Source organism: Cupressus sempervirens, chromosome 2, assembly GCF_028749045.1.
Source record: "Cupressus sempervirens isolate cs-2001-9-10 chromosome 2, ASM2874904v1, whole genome shotgun sequence".
Taxonomy (NCBI): domain Eukaryota; kingdom Viridiplantae; phylum Streptophyta; class Pinopsida; order Cupressales; family Cupressaceae; genus Cupressus; species Cupressus sempervirens.
Window position 1 is genome coordinate 474068468 of NC_143119.1, and position 17408 is coordinate 474085875.

General features: G+C 36.1%; 1 protein-coding gene across 2 annotated transcripts in view; it reads right to left on the bottom strand.

Moving 5' to 3' along the window:
- The window catches only part of LOC149573094 (uncharacterized), a 249719-nt gene that overhangs the window by 22643 nt on the left and 209668 nt on the right, over positions 1-17408 (bottom strand). For both annotated transcript variants that reach the window (XM_089814270.1, XM_089814269.1), the window contains exons 17-18: positions 16853-16898; positions 16643-16713 (exon numbers count right to left, since the gene is read on the bottom strand). In XM_089814270.1, the coding sequence (XP_089670396.1) occupies positions 16643-16713; positions 16853-16898 (117 nt within the window). The remainder of the gene's footprint in view (positions 1-16642; positions 16714-16852; positions 16899-17408) is intronic.

Sequence of the window (17408 nt, forward strand, 5' to 3'; positions counted from 1 at the left end):
ATGTTGGCAGATTGGGCCAATGAGCTAGAGCTAGGGCTGCGCAACACTCAGCTGGAGAAGCTGGCGCATGAGATTGTGGGACTGTATAAGGAGATTTATTATGCTTGCAAGCGCGTGGAGGCGGATAGGACAGCAGACAGGATTACGGCCGAGAGATCTCTGGCAGTTGAAAGGGAGGCTAGAGAGAAGTTAGCAGCGGATTTGACCAGTCAGCAAGCAGCATGGGCAACCAAGAGGGCAGCTTTGTTGCAGGATAAGGAAGCGGTTGTACGGGATAAGGATGCAGTAGAACAAGAGTTGCAATTAGCCAGGAAGCAGGCTATGGATGCGGCGCTTCTCCTGAAAGAGGCCGTTGAGGTTAATTCACGGATACAAAAGGATTTGAGCATCTGGACGGAGCAGGTCTATGAGTTGCGTCGGCAGCAGCATTCTTCAGGGGCACCACCTCCTCTCTAGTATTTTCTTGTTTTATTGTATGTGGGTTGTCTCCTATTTTGTTAGTTGTCAAGAGACGACTTTTCTTTTTGGAGGGGATGATGTCAGCAGATTTTGTATTTTGTAGCCGACTGGGTTATGCCGTCGGAGATTGTGTATTTAGTAGCCGATGGGTAGAGTAGGATTGTTTTGTAGCCGACGGACCCCTTCTAGAAGGTTCGGCAGAAAGTATTTATACCCCGTCTGGGTACATTGTAAATCATCTTGTCTTATCTTATGCTCTGTATGTAACTTGTTGGCATATGCGAATAAAGGAGTACAGTTGCTATTCGTGTTCATTATCTGTGTACATTTCTTAATTAACCTATGCGGTAAACAATGCCAAGGATAAGGAATGACTCAAAAGTCATATATATCCTCTCGAGAAATATCTCTGGCACTAAAAACTATCTTTGTTTTCTTTATCTCATCTTCCAAGATTAATTTGCTCCACTGCTGGCATTAATCATGTCCAATTTGGATCAGATTAATCCATACGTATCTCTATACTTGTTATCTCCAAAATCTGTACCCTGAAAATTTGCCTTAAGTCCTAAAACTCGCGGCGATTTTGGAGGAACATGGGATCAGCCAAAAGTTGTGGGTAACTTATAACTTGGCTGAACCTCCGGATTCTAGGCTGGTTCCTCTATGATATATCTTATACCTTACTTATACCAATGGAAATGTGAAAAACTTTCAGATGGAAAAGGGTAAAGAGATGACCTAAAACACGGAAACTTAAAGAAGTAAGGTGATACACCAAAATTGATAACACAAATTACAGCTATACTTGAGACACAATGAAAGATTTGACAAGACATTCACAAGAAACCTTATTTGAGAATCTGCTAATTCACATCAATAATTTAAGAGAAGGTCTATAAACTTGAAAATATACGAAAGGAATTTGATCACAATCGAATACCTCAATAATTCAAACACAACTCAAAACCTATGAACAGCTGTTTATAAAGAAGGTACAAGATAAGACATCATTCAGAAAGGCCTATAATTAAAACACAATTTGAATAACATCAATCACCTTAACGCACACAACTAAATCTGTCAACTCCCAAAACTAGTCCCAATGAAAACTTTATTTTCATCAAAGGTCCACAAAACAGTCCATCTGCATAATGCATCAGAATCATAAAAAAAATTACACTTAAGGATCAAATCACATAAGCGTCCTCCCTCAAAATCTGAACCCCTTCCTCAAAAATAAGAGGAGTATATATAAACAATACAATAGCCTTAAAGTAGAAAAGCTGGGTCGAAATAATGAGTTAACTCATTATTAAAAATCACTAAAACTCCAAAATCATGCTCAAAAATACCCCAAACTGAGGTTCCATTGTCCATGCATGAGAAAAACTAGAAAAAACTCCCCAAACTGCCAAAAATCACCCCATAATACATTCTGAAATCTTCAGTCTAAACTGTGCCTCTAAAAATCAACTGCAGTTGCCCCCCTTAAATTTTGGCATTTTCTTGACCAACTTCTCTTTTACTTATCTTAGCTCTATTATTATTTAATTGCATGAATATTTATTATTTTTAATAATTGATTTATAAGAATATCAATTATAAAAATAATAATTACATCTTTTAAGTATCAGTGCAATAACAATAATAATAAATAAATTAAAGAGAAGTTTTTGATTTAAGAATTTATCACTATTTTCTTGCATTAATTTTAAAACTTGCAATTTAAAATTTATTAGCTTTAAGTCGATCATAGAATGAAACAACTTTAAAGCATAATAACCTTTAACAAATATATGCAAAAATATAAAGAATAATGCAAGTCGCATTATCAAACCCATGCAAGAAAAATATCTTCAACTCCCCTCATGTGGCCGGACCCGAAAATTTTATCAAATTTTATAAAGGGCGAGTTTGTAAAGGAAAGGCAAGATGTTTGGTTTTTATCTCATCTTATTTTCGCATTTTGCTTAAGAGAAAATGAGGGTTTCCTTTAACCCTAGCCGCCTGTATTATGCTGGAAGTGAACTCCACATTTGACGCCAAGAAACGTGGCCGCCATGAATAATATCTTCAAATCCTTTGCTCAGTAAAACACCTCTGGTCACGTTGTAGCTGGAGATGCTTATTTGAGGTCGTTTATGGATTCTCTGCTGATAACGCTACGGTTTGAAGCTGAGAGTTGTTTTTCAAATCCTTCCTTTCTGCTCTTCGGCTGTATAATGTCACAGCTTGCTTGTGTTATGGCTGGAAACGTCTATTTGCAGCCAGCAAAAGATAAGCCTCTTTGCTTTAGCTTTGAGAAAATCTCTTTTCTAGCAAATATTATCTTTAAATGTTAGCTTTGAATGTTCTTCAAACTGGACTTTTCTGCCTGCTGTTGCTTGTTAACAGATTTTTTGCTACTAACGTAACCCCCGAGTGTTCATTTCTTGCTGATAGTGTTTTATTTGAAGGCCGTGATCTGGGGTTTGTCTTTGCATCATTTTCTGGCAAAGAGCATTCACTGTGTCTTTCACCCTCTATGAATGCATAAAATGAACTCTGTTGGAAGCTCTGAAACTTAACGCTGACTTAACTGTTATTATTGTTGCTTTGACATATGATGCCGTGACTCCTGCTGTAAATTTTATGTCGTTGGGGTTTTCCTGTTCTTTGTGGGTGTCTGTCATGATGAATAAATTTTGATCAAATAACTCAGTTTCTTTTCACCTTTCTTCGCCATTTTTAACCTCTGTATACATACTTTGCTGTTATGGCTTTTGTTGAATTTCCTTTGTTGATTAGTACCATGAAAGCATTCACAACTGCTTGAACCTGTTGTATCTGCATTTTGTAGCTTTTTGACAGTGTAGGTAACTTGTGTTCTTGAAATCTGACACCATACTAGCTTGCTGCTCCATACCTGCAACTTGCATTTTCTCTGTTCTGGATAAATGCTCTACTCATGATACTATGAAGCTTTTCATGTTTTCTCTTCTCTGTGATTGACTTTCCTGTAGCTTCCAAAGTTTTTTCACATATTTCTCTGTATTTTAATTTGAGAAATAGAAAAAAAAAAGACTCCTTATTTTGCGTATCCATGAAAGCGTTGAAACTGAAGCAATTGAATGTTTTCCATTTCATGACATTATCACATTTTAAATGAAGTTAGCTGTAAGGTTTCAATCCAATATGAATTGTCCCTTAAACAGTTAAGCATTTTGCTGTTTTTTCTACACAATCTGTGATATATATGGTAAAAGGTTTCATGTACAGTAGCACACGTCCCTTTGATACTTTATGCTGTATGCTTCTCTTTCGGATCCATAACCTGTAAGATCACCATTCTAATGCGTATGTCGGGCTCATACCCTAAGGGAGCCTCGGTTAGGTGCACACACGCATTAGAATGATGATCTTCCTGCACAGCTACACAAACATGTTAGCAACAACTTTCTTTTCTTTTCTGCTCATATATTCTGTCTGTTAGATGCATATTGTGACAGTAAGGTAATATTTCTGCACTAGATGAGGTCACCACCATTGCTTAGATCTTCGGATCTAACCATTACTTCTGATTTTGCAGGATGCAGTCAACAGGGACGCAAAGAAACTTGCTGGAACGGCAGGAAGAACTGGACCAGAAGAGAACAACCAGTCATGTCATCAGGCAATGGCTGGTTACTCTTGACTCTCATGCATTTATATTTCCTTCCTTTCTCATTACTTGCTTTTAATGTATTTTAGACTACTCTCACAGTCAGATGTGTGGGAGAAATTTACTTTCAGCATTTAATTTCTATTATGGTTTGCTTCATCATGCAAATACTGAACATTATTCCAAAATGAATAAAATACTTTTCTTTGATGTATTTTCTGAAAATTACTTTGAAAGTAATGAGCATGTATTTTACTTCATTTGAACGTATGTGAAAAATGAACAACAATACTATTGTAGATTATCCCTTGTTTCTAATCCTCAAACCTCTATACTGCTGCAAAGGATGGGTCACAGTAATCACTTAGTTATGCCACATGGTGGAAGATGTGTTGCACATAGTGTGTGATTGCCACAGTTGCAGGTATGTTGGACTTCAAACATGGCTAACATCCTCATGGTGTACAGCTGTAGAAAATACCACTGAATGATCATGTCAATAATAACTAGCTTTTAATATGATAACACCTTTGGCATGCTGACATTGCACAACTTTTACTTAATCTCTGCAACTGATGTTGTATCAAATCTCTGTCAACTCATAGTGAATTTAGGACCTTTTAGTAAATATGGTGATGTGCTAAGATTGAATGTCATATACTTTCATTGCTCTGACTGTCATGAACCTTAATTGGATTGCTGATTCTGAACACACCATATTGCAATATCTTTATCTTTCCCACTTTTCCTTTGCTACATATTTTGCATGATAACTCTGTCTGTGCCATGTCATGCATTCTAACTTCATATTTGACCACTTCCTCTTATGTATACCTGAAGGTCTGACTGACTCATAAATATCATATATATGAATTGTGTGGATTATACACTTGAACGATTTTCTGTCAGCAGGTAATATAATGACCATTATTTCTGGACATGCAGTTTGACCTGGTCTATCAAGATCTTTGCCTCTATACAAATGCCTTAACTATTTGCTGTAGATTATTAACAAGCCTGTACAATGACAAACTGAATTTAGATCTATGCCTTCTCTTTATCTGCTATATCTTAGTAGAAACTTGGGCACCAAAATCTGCCTACTCCAGATAGAGGCAACCTTCAAACATTTTCCTGAGGCTGGTATATCAACTCTGGTGATAAGGGTTTGCTCGGGTTTCTGATCTTCCTCGTCTATGATAATCTTGACCAAGGATAACATTTAATACTCCCTGTATATGCCAATGCTGCATGCAAATTTTATATCTGCAGAGTGTTCATGTAGGAATCCGTAAACAAGCTCTTGTTTGAAGTGAGTAATCCTTGTTATGATCTGAAGATAGGACATTGATCTCCAACATCTCTTCACAAATGGAGACTCCAAAATTTTGTGAAAATCCAGGCTCCATCAGATTATTTGAACTAAATCTACCAATTTCTCCAATTGAAAATCATTTATGCAAATGAAGTACTGAAATTCGCATAAGTTCAAATAAAACTTGAGATTGTTTTTGCAATAATAGATTTGCCTGGACTCTAACAAGTCTAACCATAGGCAGACTAAGAACCTACTTCTGGAGATTATCCACGACTCCTGTATTCCCAATTGCAGGCCAGATAAATATTAAGGTGTGCCCTCTTTTCAATTGTAGGGATCCAAATTTGTATCCACACCTCCAATTATCTCAGTCCCAGGCCCTGAGAGTCTTAGCCCCAGGTGATTAAGTGGATTGCAAGCATTGGAAACTATTGCAGGTCAAGGAAATAGAATGCAAGGTTGTGGTAGAAATCACAAGCCCTGCAATGCGGATTGCCAACCCTAAATGCCACACAGCCTCTTGAATTTGCAGACCCATGCTTGCGAATGGTGAATTGCTGGCTGATTGGTGATGACAGCCTTGCAATATTTTCGACAAACCTCCAACCAAAGATCATAGGTATTCAAATCTGCACTAAATCCTTTCAATGCTAGTCCATTTCTTCAGTATTAGACCTCTCCTTAGCCACAATGAAAACAATTAGGAGTAATAGCAAATTGTTTTACCTCAGGAAGAATTTGTAATGTACCCTCAGAAAAACTACAAGAAGAAACATAATATTCAAGGATGTCAATACTTAAAATAAGAATAATATTTATAATAACACTTGTGCAATTTGGCTTGATTATTACACCTCTCACTAAAGAGGTTTCAAATTCACATCACTTTATATTATAAAGTGCATTTATTATTAAACCTTTATAACTTTTGCAATAAATATGATTGTCCAATAAATTATCTCATCCTAAGAAAATGTCTAAATGAATGACCATCACCACTCAGGTAACATCTGCATTGCCAAAAATAGTAACTGTCCACAAATAGAGTTACTAAAGATAGCAAGTCTACAACAAAGACCCTCAAATCCAACTGTCAACTCATGAGGGTCATAATGATGAGCTAACCAACCCCAACTCTTAGAACCTGCTAAATCAGGGACATTGAAATCCTCCCTCCTCAAGATTGCTTGTCCCCAAGCAATCGTAATCTAGGGTGCTAAAAAATATCCTCCGGCTCCCAAGTAGCATCCTCGTCCGGTAGGCCCTGCCACTTGACCAAAGACTTTCTGATAGTCCTCCTCCGCAACTATCTCTCCATAGTGTCAAGAATCGCCTCAAGGATTAACTCAAATCTTCCCTCATCATCTAATGGTGGCAATACAAGAGACATAACCACGTCTTCCCAATGCCTTCTTGAGGCGTGAAACATGAAACACATTATGCACCTTGCTATCCTCAGGAAAATCCAACTCATAAGCCACCTCGCTAACATGCCTCTCCACATGGAAGGGACCATAATAACAAGGCTTGAGATTCTCAGCTCCACTATTCCTAATGGAAGATTGTCCGTACAACTACAACATCAAATAAAGCATATCACCCACCTAAAAGGAGTGAGTTGTCCTCTAATCAGCGCACTACTTCTGTGCCCTTTGTATGTTATCTCTCAATGACCTCATAATGTCATGACTATCCTATAACATATCACTTGTACTAGGCACTCTACTATCACTACACAACAAATCCATGAAGCTTGGAGGATCATATCTGTATAGAGCTCTGAAGAAAGACATGTGAATGGTCATATGATGAGTGGAGTTATAACAATACTCGCACAAATGGATCAACTTCACCCAAGCCCTCTTCTGAAAAGAAACATAGTTCCGGAGATAACCCTCAACCCACTTATTGACAATCTCAATCTGGTCGTCAATCTATGGGTGATATCTAGTGCTCAGAATTAACTCTATCCCAAATAATCTAGATATAAGTTTACATGAATGCTTCAAGGGTATAAGTTAGATGAATCAAGCCACGTGCATATGATGACTTTGGTATTTAAAGAGTGACCTACCAAAGTCAGATTCTCCAGATGCAATTACATGTAAAGTGATTTACATGTAATCATGACTTGATGTAAACATGTAATTAGGTTTGGAAGATGGAATTACATGCAAGTGGATATGGAGGTAGTTACATGTAAATGCGGATGGAGAATGAGATTACATGTAAATGAGGACGGATGTATTTGCATATATTGGAAAATAGACGCAATGCGCTTTGGCATGTGGTGGTGGAATATGACATGGTGTGATGCACTTGCATGAAAAGGTGCGAAATGGAAAGGTGAAAAACACTCTTGGGTTCTTGGGAAAGAACCTTAGCTTTTTCAAAAGAAGAAAACAAAACAGCAAGGAAACAACAAAAAAAAACATACATTTGGTTTTTGACTCAGACATGACAAATATCAAGTTGCTTTCGTATGCAACTTCGAAATTAGAGTTTGGACAAATTCCAAGCACTTGAAAATGAATGTTTTCATCTTATTTAAAGATTTGCAAAATACAAGGCATATCTTTGGACAAATGTACAAGGATGAACCAAAATATGCAATGAAATGGCAAAGGATTGAAAACTTCAACTTACTGGGTGATCAAAGAGCCAAATGTGTAAGATTAATAGGTTAGAATGGTTGACTTTTCTCCAAATTTGAATCTTCAAATAACACCCTTGACCTTTTCAATGTTTGCAGATGATGGCTTTATATATGTAAATGCTTAAAAACGTGATCTCAAAACTCTAATGTGCAAAACATTTTAAGCAAATACCTTGTTTTTGGACATTTTTTAGCGAAAACGTAGCCTCTAGATGCAATAACATGAAACCCTTTTTACAAGAAATGCAAAAACATGATTTCCAATAGCAATAGCATGGATCACAACTCCAAAATGCCCCCTATTGAGCCCAAAATGTCAGCAGGAAACACCAAAATCTGGGCATTTTTTACCAAAACATGGCCTGCAAATGCAATGAAAAGTCACGTTTTTGCAAGGAAAGGCAATGCCTACAAGGCATAGAAATGCAAAAACACATCTTGTTGCATGGATTTCATGCCATGAAATGAGCAAATCTGGACATTCTTGGCAAAACGTGCCCTTGAAGACCAAAAACATGGACTTTTTTGCTCTTGGAGGAAAAATCATAGACTCAAAGTGCAAATACCTATGATGGAATGCAAAATCGCATTCTATTGGAAGCTTTACATGTCTTAAAATGCATCTATTTGAATCCAAGAGCAAATTGCACTCGATGGGAATCTTTGTATGTTTTAAAATGCATGTATGTGAGAATCCATGCAAATCGCACTCTCCAAACCTCATTACATAGTTTAAAAATTTGCAATATGTAATATGCATTTGACAATTTTGGCCTTGAAAGAATAATCGCACTCTCCACATGCATTTACATGTGACACTTAACATGTAAAAGACCAAATTCATGCAAATCGCATTCTTGGAGGTCTATTACAATTTGGTATTTTACATGTTTTAAGTGTTTAAAGCATAGTTACAGGACTCTACAAGTCCAAGCCAAAGTCCACCTTTCCAAGGCAAATGGCATTTGGACTTAGACTCGACAAAGTCCACGTGGAGTCATCGAGTACAGAGACTCGCCAGACTCACCGAGTCCCGAGCTGAAGACTCTCATCGACGGCTGAACCCATAAAGAGAAAAAAAAATTAAATAAAATGTTAAGTGATTTTTTTTTGTTTTGTATAACATCCATTTGACCTAAAAAGGTCATTCCACCCTTTGCTAATGCTTGTGATAGAGAGAAAAGAGTTTAAAAAGAGTATTGGGGTTTTGAGAGAGAAATTAGCAAACCAGTTGGCTCTCCCATATCGATTGTTGATGTTTGTTCAACTTTGTAGCTTGTACTTAAGCATTGAGAGGAGCTAAAGGAAGCATTTGGAGGATGCTTCTACAAACTTACTTGCATTTTCATTGTTTGTACAAATTTGAAGAGGTAAGTAACAAGTTGCATTTCTTTGTGTTGTTTTGTAAATTGTTTTGCATTCATAGTTTTTACTTTCCATTTTGTTTACATATTTTTTAGTGTCTACTTCTAGTATCTACCATTTAGATTTATTCTAATTTATCTTGATGGAAAACTTGATAAGTAAGAACAAAGAAGGCATTAAAGTTTACAAATTTGATTTGATGCTAATTTTTTTCTATTTATAATATATTCATATTGCAACAACAGTCACATTGACATCATGCCTCAAGGTGAGCCTCGTGGAAGTGGAACTAGGGTTGCATATAACCTTGATGCAAACCCAGCTGCAGTAGCAACGGATAGGGATTGGAAACATGCCATCTCGGGCTACAAAAAGAGAGTTGTTACATGTTGGCATTGCGTTGTAACATTAACGGGGGAGGCATAAATAGATTGAAGTATCATCTAGCACATATACCTAGGTGTGATGCTAAAAAATGCAAAGAAGTACCCGAGCATATTATGCAATACATTCAAGCTCTTCTTGAGGAAAAAATGGAGAAAATGGAATTGAAAAACAAGCAACAAGAAGAAATGGCACAACTAGCTCAAGAGGGATCTTCTAGTTTTCACTTTCCATTATCCTCTACTCCACCTACTACTGCTACAACTTCTACAAGTGTGACCATTGGGCTCACATTCGTAAGAAAAGATCAACACTTGATTCCATCTTTGTTCCACGCATGGCTCCAAGTGCACAACCATTGCTTGAGAGCATGGGTTGGAACAAGGAGAAGTATGATAATAAAAAATTGGCACTTGAAGACGACTTCATCTACAACAACATTTCATTCAATGCAGCAAGGTACTTATTTATTTAATTTATGTATGTCTTCTCTTGCTTTCAAGTTTCAAAAGACAATAATATACTTATTTTTGTTTAATTTGTTTTGAAATTTAATGGTAATAATATAATATACTAATTTGTTTAAATTTTATTTAATTTGTTTTAAGTCCCCTTATTGGCAAATTGCAATAAATGTTACTATTTGTGGTTTGGGGTTCAAAGCGTCTAGTGCTGATGAGCTAGGAGGCCCTATTTTCACCCAAAGGGTGGCTGATGTAGAAGCTACAATTCAAGAGCAACGTGAGTGTGGAAGATGAAGGGTTGCACCATCATGACTGATTATTGGATTGATAAGAGTAGAACACTCCTCATCGGGTAATTGTAGACATTAGAAATTTAGAAGTAGAACTTGTACTTAGAAATTTAGAATATGGATTAAGTGATTAAGTTTATAAATTATGAATTTATGATTGATCATTGACCATTATACTAATTTGTTTCTTTTTCTTCAGGTCCCACAGTTTTTTTGATATCAATTGATGTCTCAGAAAAAACAAAGAATGTTGAATATCTTTGTGAGATAATGGATGAAGTGATAAAGGACGTGGGTGAGGAGAATGTGGTGCAAATAGTTACAGAAAATGCAGCGAATTATATTGTTGCAGGAAAGCTTCTTATGGAGAGACACCATTACTTATTTTGGACCCCTTGTGTTGCTCACTGCATTGACCTCATGTTGGAGGATCTTAGTAAAATCTCTTGGATAAAAACAATTATAGAGCAAAGGAATGTATGTAAATTCATATATAATCATACATGGGTCGTCAACCTCATGAGGAAATACACAAATCAAAAGGTGTTGTCTCATCCAAGGGTCACTAGATTTGCAACCAGTTTTCTCATGTTGCAATCCTTGCTTAATTCAAAGGGAGGTTTGAAACGCATGTTTGAAACTGAGGAGTGGATCTCATCATCATATATAAAGACCACTGCAGGGACTAGTACAGTTGATCACATTTTTTACGAGGGTGGACACCAATTGCTAAGAATGTGAAGGTAATTTTCCTTTTTGTCCTCATTTCAACTTTTTTGTTTATGAAAATACGTTATAAATTATTGTTCATTTTTTAAAGCAAAACTTAAAGCTGATTGTTTCTCTTTCAACTTTCATAATGAATGCAGTGCATAGAGCCTCTTGTTGTTCTCCTACAAATTGTTGGAGAGAAGCCCTCAATGGGCTACATTTATGAGGGCATGGATAAGGTGAAGGAGGTCATTCACTCTTTTTTTGTAGGGAATCAAGATAGGTATGGGCCTATATAAGATGTCATTGATAGACGATGGCACAACCTACTTCACAAGCCCATACATGTAGCAGCCTACTTCCTTAATCCAGCATACAAATTCAGCCCACATTTCAAATTGATGAGGAGGTGTGGAGTGGCCTCTATGATGTTATAGAGAGAATGTCACATGATTCAAGAGTTGGTACAATTATAGTCCATGGGATTGAGTTGTTTAAGAAAGCTCAAGGGGACTTATTTGCACAAGAGTTGTGCAAGAAAAAAAAGATAGAATTGATGCCTAGTAAAAATCTATGATTCTACATCCTAATTTCTAATTCTATTACCATTTTAAATTGATAAAATCAAAGTTATAGAATTAATTTAAAATTTTCTTGTTTCAGATCCATGGTGGGAGATGTTTGGCATTAACGTGTCAAATTTACAGAGAATTGTGATTCGCATCTTGAGCTAGCCATCTACTGCATCAGGATGCGAACGAAATTGGAGTCTATTCGAGCATATACACTCGAAGAAGCGCAATAGGTTGGCAGTGCAAAAATTGAATGACCTTGTCTTTATTCACTACAACCTTCGCCATAGACAGATCCAGGGCACCAATACATCACCAATTGTATTAGAGACTATTGATCCACATGAAGAGTGGAACAAGGAGATTGTTGATCTTGTCTTCAGTGATGAAGACACAGAGTGGGTTGATTAGGTGGATCAGGAGGCTGGGGCAATAGCGATGACAGTTGAGGAGGCTAGAGCGTGATGAGACCGAGTGTAGGACCCTGAGGCTAGGAGTGATGGATCCAAGTCTAATGATGATGATTATGTGGGTGAGGATGAGGATGCCCTTGAGGTTCAGCCTCAAACACAGGGAGAGAGAATGGCTCTATAGTCTTCCATGACTTATCTTAGGCGTACTCGTAGAAGGACATAGGTTGTTATGAGCCTTAGCCTTCTACACTCTAATTGTTATTTTGATATATGTTTTGAACTTTTGCTACTATGGATTGTGTAATTCAGTTTTTTCCTTCAGAAATTTGCTTTTATACTTATGTGACCTATGCAAAATTGTGTATGTGTATTAAGTAGCTTTTATTTATCTCAATTATTGTTTATTTGATGTTAATTGACTAAAAGATGTATGAAAAAAAAAATAGATCCTTAAAAAAATTTGAATTTCATGGGTTTTTCAATTTTTCGAGTCTAATTGCCAAGTTCGAGTCTAAGCCCAATTTTGATTTTCCAAGTCTGAGGCGCATCTGAGTCCCATAACTATGGTTCAAAGTGCCTTTCTACTGCAAATCTCACTCTTGGAGGCTCTTTACATGTAAACATGTTAATATGTTGAAAGTTGCATTTGCACAACTTTAAGTGATCAATTAAGCACATGTTTAATTGATTTTTGAGGAAATATCACTAAATTGGGTCAAAAATAACATTTACACAATATATTAAATATGTCATGTGCAAATGTTAATCAAAAAGCAATATTTACCTTAGATGTTTTGAATTAAAACATAAAGTAACTCAAAAATAAATCAAAGTATATAGTTTAATAAAGTTACTTAAGTGAAAAATTAAAAAGCAACTCAACTTAAAAACATAACATAAAGTGCTCCATAGTTACTTAAATGATTAATTTAAGTGATAAAGTAACTTAAAAACATAACATAAATTTAATTTATATTTTTTCAATTGCATCTAGAGAGTCCACCTTTTGGGCACTTAAATGGTCATATCTTTTGACTACCAAGTCCGATTAAAACCTAAGCTATACTAAATAGAAGGGAAAACGAAAGCAAGAGGCTAAAGAAAACCAAAAGACCAGAAGAAACGAAAGCACACTCAAAAATGTAAAAAAATAATGTTGAAGGCTTCAAAAATGAAGCATATGCTTATGAAAATGAAAAACGAAAAAGACTTGACAAAAGCCTTCAGTAAAAGAGTTCATTACGTGAATTGGGTTCAATTGATTGATCAATGTCAACCAATTAAATAATGAACTAAGCTTAGAGAAATTTGAAACTAAGTTGAAAAGTTTTGTACTGTTACCTATGTTTTGTGGTGACAAATGCAAGAGAACATACACAAGGAAAACTAGTACACATCAAGTAACATTAGGGCAAACTATTCAATTTGATAGTGATACTATGCATGAGGTCTTGTGAGAAAACTTGGAAGGACAGCCCACAAAATGGACTTAGAGAGTGCTTTGTAAATCAAATAAGATTGGTGAGGGTCTAGAGGTAAAGGGGTGGTACCCCTTGTATGGGTCTAGGGGTAGTGTACCTTGTGAGGGCAAGGGGCAATGCCCCCTTGTGCGGATCTAAGGGTAGCACCTCCAATGGGGTTGAAGGGAAACGCCCCTCATGAGAGTTTAAGCTACGTTAATGGATGTGGGTCCAAACCAAGTTTGGATTCAAGAACCGGTGCATCCCAAGTCTAGTTTTGACCCTATGGATCCGTCTTGATCCGTGGACCATGAATCTGGGCTGACCCACGAGGTCATATCCAGAACCTGCATGGACCTGGCCTGGATGGTAAGAATCCACAAGAGCCCACGTGGAAAAACACAAGATGTGGACCAAAAACTTGGGAAACTCACATTTTTTTATTGTTTTTTTGCTCTAACCCTAAAATGACCCTTATTTGTTCTTCACAAACACAATTCATCACTCATTTTCTCTCTCCATCTTGCAAGTTTGAAGTGAGATGAATATTGAATCATGTTTCAAACATTAATGAACTATAAGTATATTTTGAATTTTCATTTTGTAAATCAGTAATTCAATGTGATGATATTCTTTTGAATCATAATGTTTATCTTTGATATTTGGCATTGATGAATGATCAAGCATCATGAACTCATACCATAAAAATGATTTCATTTTACAATTATGTATATTTCTCTTATATTTTTGAATATATAATGGACATACATACTCAGGAATCCTAACGAATCATAATTGGATAAAAGAATCACAAATCCTCAAATCGGATTCACGAACCTGAATCTCTTCCCAAACCTGAATCAGCAACTTAGAGTTTAAGGACTATGCCCCTGCAGGGTTGAGTTGCTGCACCTGTTGCAGGGTCCAAGGGCATGACCCATGGTGCATTCCATATCGTGCTACAAAGCGGCTTTAAGGGTGGAGCCTCTGTCACGGCCCAAATTAAGACCTTCAAAAACATTCAAACCATCATAGTGCACATTATTCTGCATTCATTCACAATAAGAGAAATAATTTCATTTTTGTATTTAAAATGCATTGAAATGCGCTTTTTGGGGTTTGGGGGCCAAATTGCTCTTCTTAAGAGGAAAAGTTTTTTTTTAAATGTAAAATGGAAAAAATTGGCAAATTAGCTTAGGTGCCTGCCAAATTTGTCCAGTTTTCACTCAGGTTTTCCCGAGACAAACATGCAAGGTTTGAATGAGACCAGCTGTAGAAGATCAAATAGGAACCTTGAACTCATGTCAGAATAGAAAGAAAGGGGCCAGACTGGTAAAATAGACAATTCTTTCTGGAATGTGGTTGGCATGCAGGATTCTACCAACATCACTTAGCATCATTTTAAAATGTCATGTTATATTGGTCCTATTATAGAATATCCATTAAAATGTAGAAATTCAAGTATCTTTCATCTAGCCACTGTTCTGTGTTCATTAATTTTTAGAAGGACATGACAGGGGATTCATCTTAGGCACTTGGATTGCATTGCCATCCAATCTCCTTGGCTATTCCACCTCAAACAAGTCAAAGGCTTATTATCAGACCTGCTACAGACAACCCCTTCACAGTTTCCTAAGTATTTCAGGTTGGTTTCAATTCATGCTGGTTTATGAGTGGTGATCTTGGAAATCAATAGAAAAAGAAGTAACGTGTACAGAAAAAATCTATATCAGAATTCAATGACAGAAGAGTGCTGTAGTTTGCAAATTGTGTTATTGTTATTATTGCCAAAAAATAGGAGGCTGATATTACATTGGCAATGACTTAAATAAAACCTTCACATTTACCTTTATAAATATTAGAGAAAGTCATATAGAGAAAAACATTCATAGAGAAGAGGATTTGTCCTTTGTATGAATCATTTTATGAATATGTGATATTGCATTTAATGGATAAAGTGGGGCTTCATAGTCTATGCCATAAAAAAGGCACAGGTGCAATGCGAGAGGCAGAGAGAGCATGCCCATCCAGTATGAACAATATGTAAAGGTAAATAGAAAACCAATAGTTTTGTGGCCTTCTACAGGGTAATTGGTTTCTCCCTTGGCAGTGACCTACAAAACCACCTTCATCTTTACCTTTTATAATATGGGAGAAAAGCGCATACAGCAAAAATTTCATACAAGAGAGGATTTATTCTATGCATGATCTAGTTTACAAAGATCTATTTATCACCTGCAAAGATACCATTGCTGTCACTTTATTACCAAATGCATCATGAGTACCATTTTACATCATTTTACAATGAGTACCAAATGCAAAGATACTATTGCTATTGTGAAAAGAGAGGATTTATTATTTGTATAACCTAGAAGTTATTAATGCCCCGTAAAACAGAACCACTAGTGTGAGACCCATCCACTTGTAAATGATGTCTCCTGACTATAACTACATCTTGTACAGAATCTAGTTTTTGCTTCCAAAAAGGGCCCCGCTTTTTTTTTCAAAGTGCATGAAAGCTGACTAGGTTATTGGAAACTAAAATACCAGTGATTAGAACCACAGCTACTGGAGGTATAACAAAGTATAAGAAAGATTGGATTGGTTCAGATACTTCGAGGGCTTCTTGTTATAATTTTCTAGCTTATTTAAAAATTTGAATACTTTTATTTATATAAACTACTTTTTTATTTCTAGAAAAAAGCAAGCATATTTTATTTTGATAGGTAGGAGAGATTTTCTGCAGCAAGTCAAATTGTTTGATTAAGATAGAATATCACATTATATTTTATGTTTTTAATTAAGAAGATTAATGCCCGAAAACTAACAAGCTTAAATAGTTTGAATTCTGAACTCCCTTCATTTAAACAACAGCAACAGACTCTGAATATTTGAGTAAAATAATACCTTCCAGTTGTCAAAAATCTGTATATGATAACGGGTTTCTGCTGCCCCTCCCTCCATACTCGAGCCATGGCCTTCAAATATTAATCAATTTTATGAATATGTTTATCAGTATATTTACAAAAACTTTACAGTTTTAAAATACAATACAGAGATTTGCAGTTTTGTAAATCATATCAAGTGAAACAAACCTTCAAATTGCTCATTCCCTACCTGAGCATCAATTGCTGGATTCCAATCGGGATCAAAAAGAACCAATCTGAAAATGTTGTTGCCAATTAGTGCATTGTGAAATGAGAATTAGAGAGCATGCAAATAAAAGCTTTTCAACAATACTAAAAACAAGAACAAGGAGTGCAAGGAATAAAGAAGAGAAATGGTTTTCTCTACTGGTTTGTGGCATTACCTTGACAATAACTATTAAAAACGAACTGCAGAAAGTATAATAATGCAAAGGTTGTTGGTGCATTCTTTATTGAAAATAGGCAAAGGATTTTCGCTGAGTAAATTCAATTATTAAGTATGTGTGTGTGGAATGAGGTGAGCACAAAGGTCAAGAAGTGAAAAAATATATTATACTGGGATCATTTCAAGTTAAATATTTGAAACAAAGTACTTGGCGCATTTCCACACGAACTCAAGTTCTCGGACAACCATTGGGAAAATGAAGTTCAAATGAATTACTACTTCTTGAGAATCAAAACACGCCTTCTTGATGGGATATCTCTGTTTTTTTGTTCTTTTTTTAAGAAGTTGACATATCTTAGAG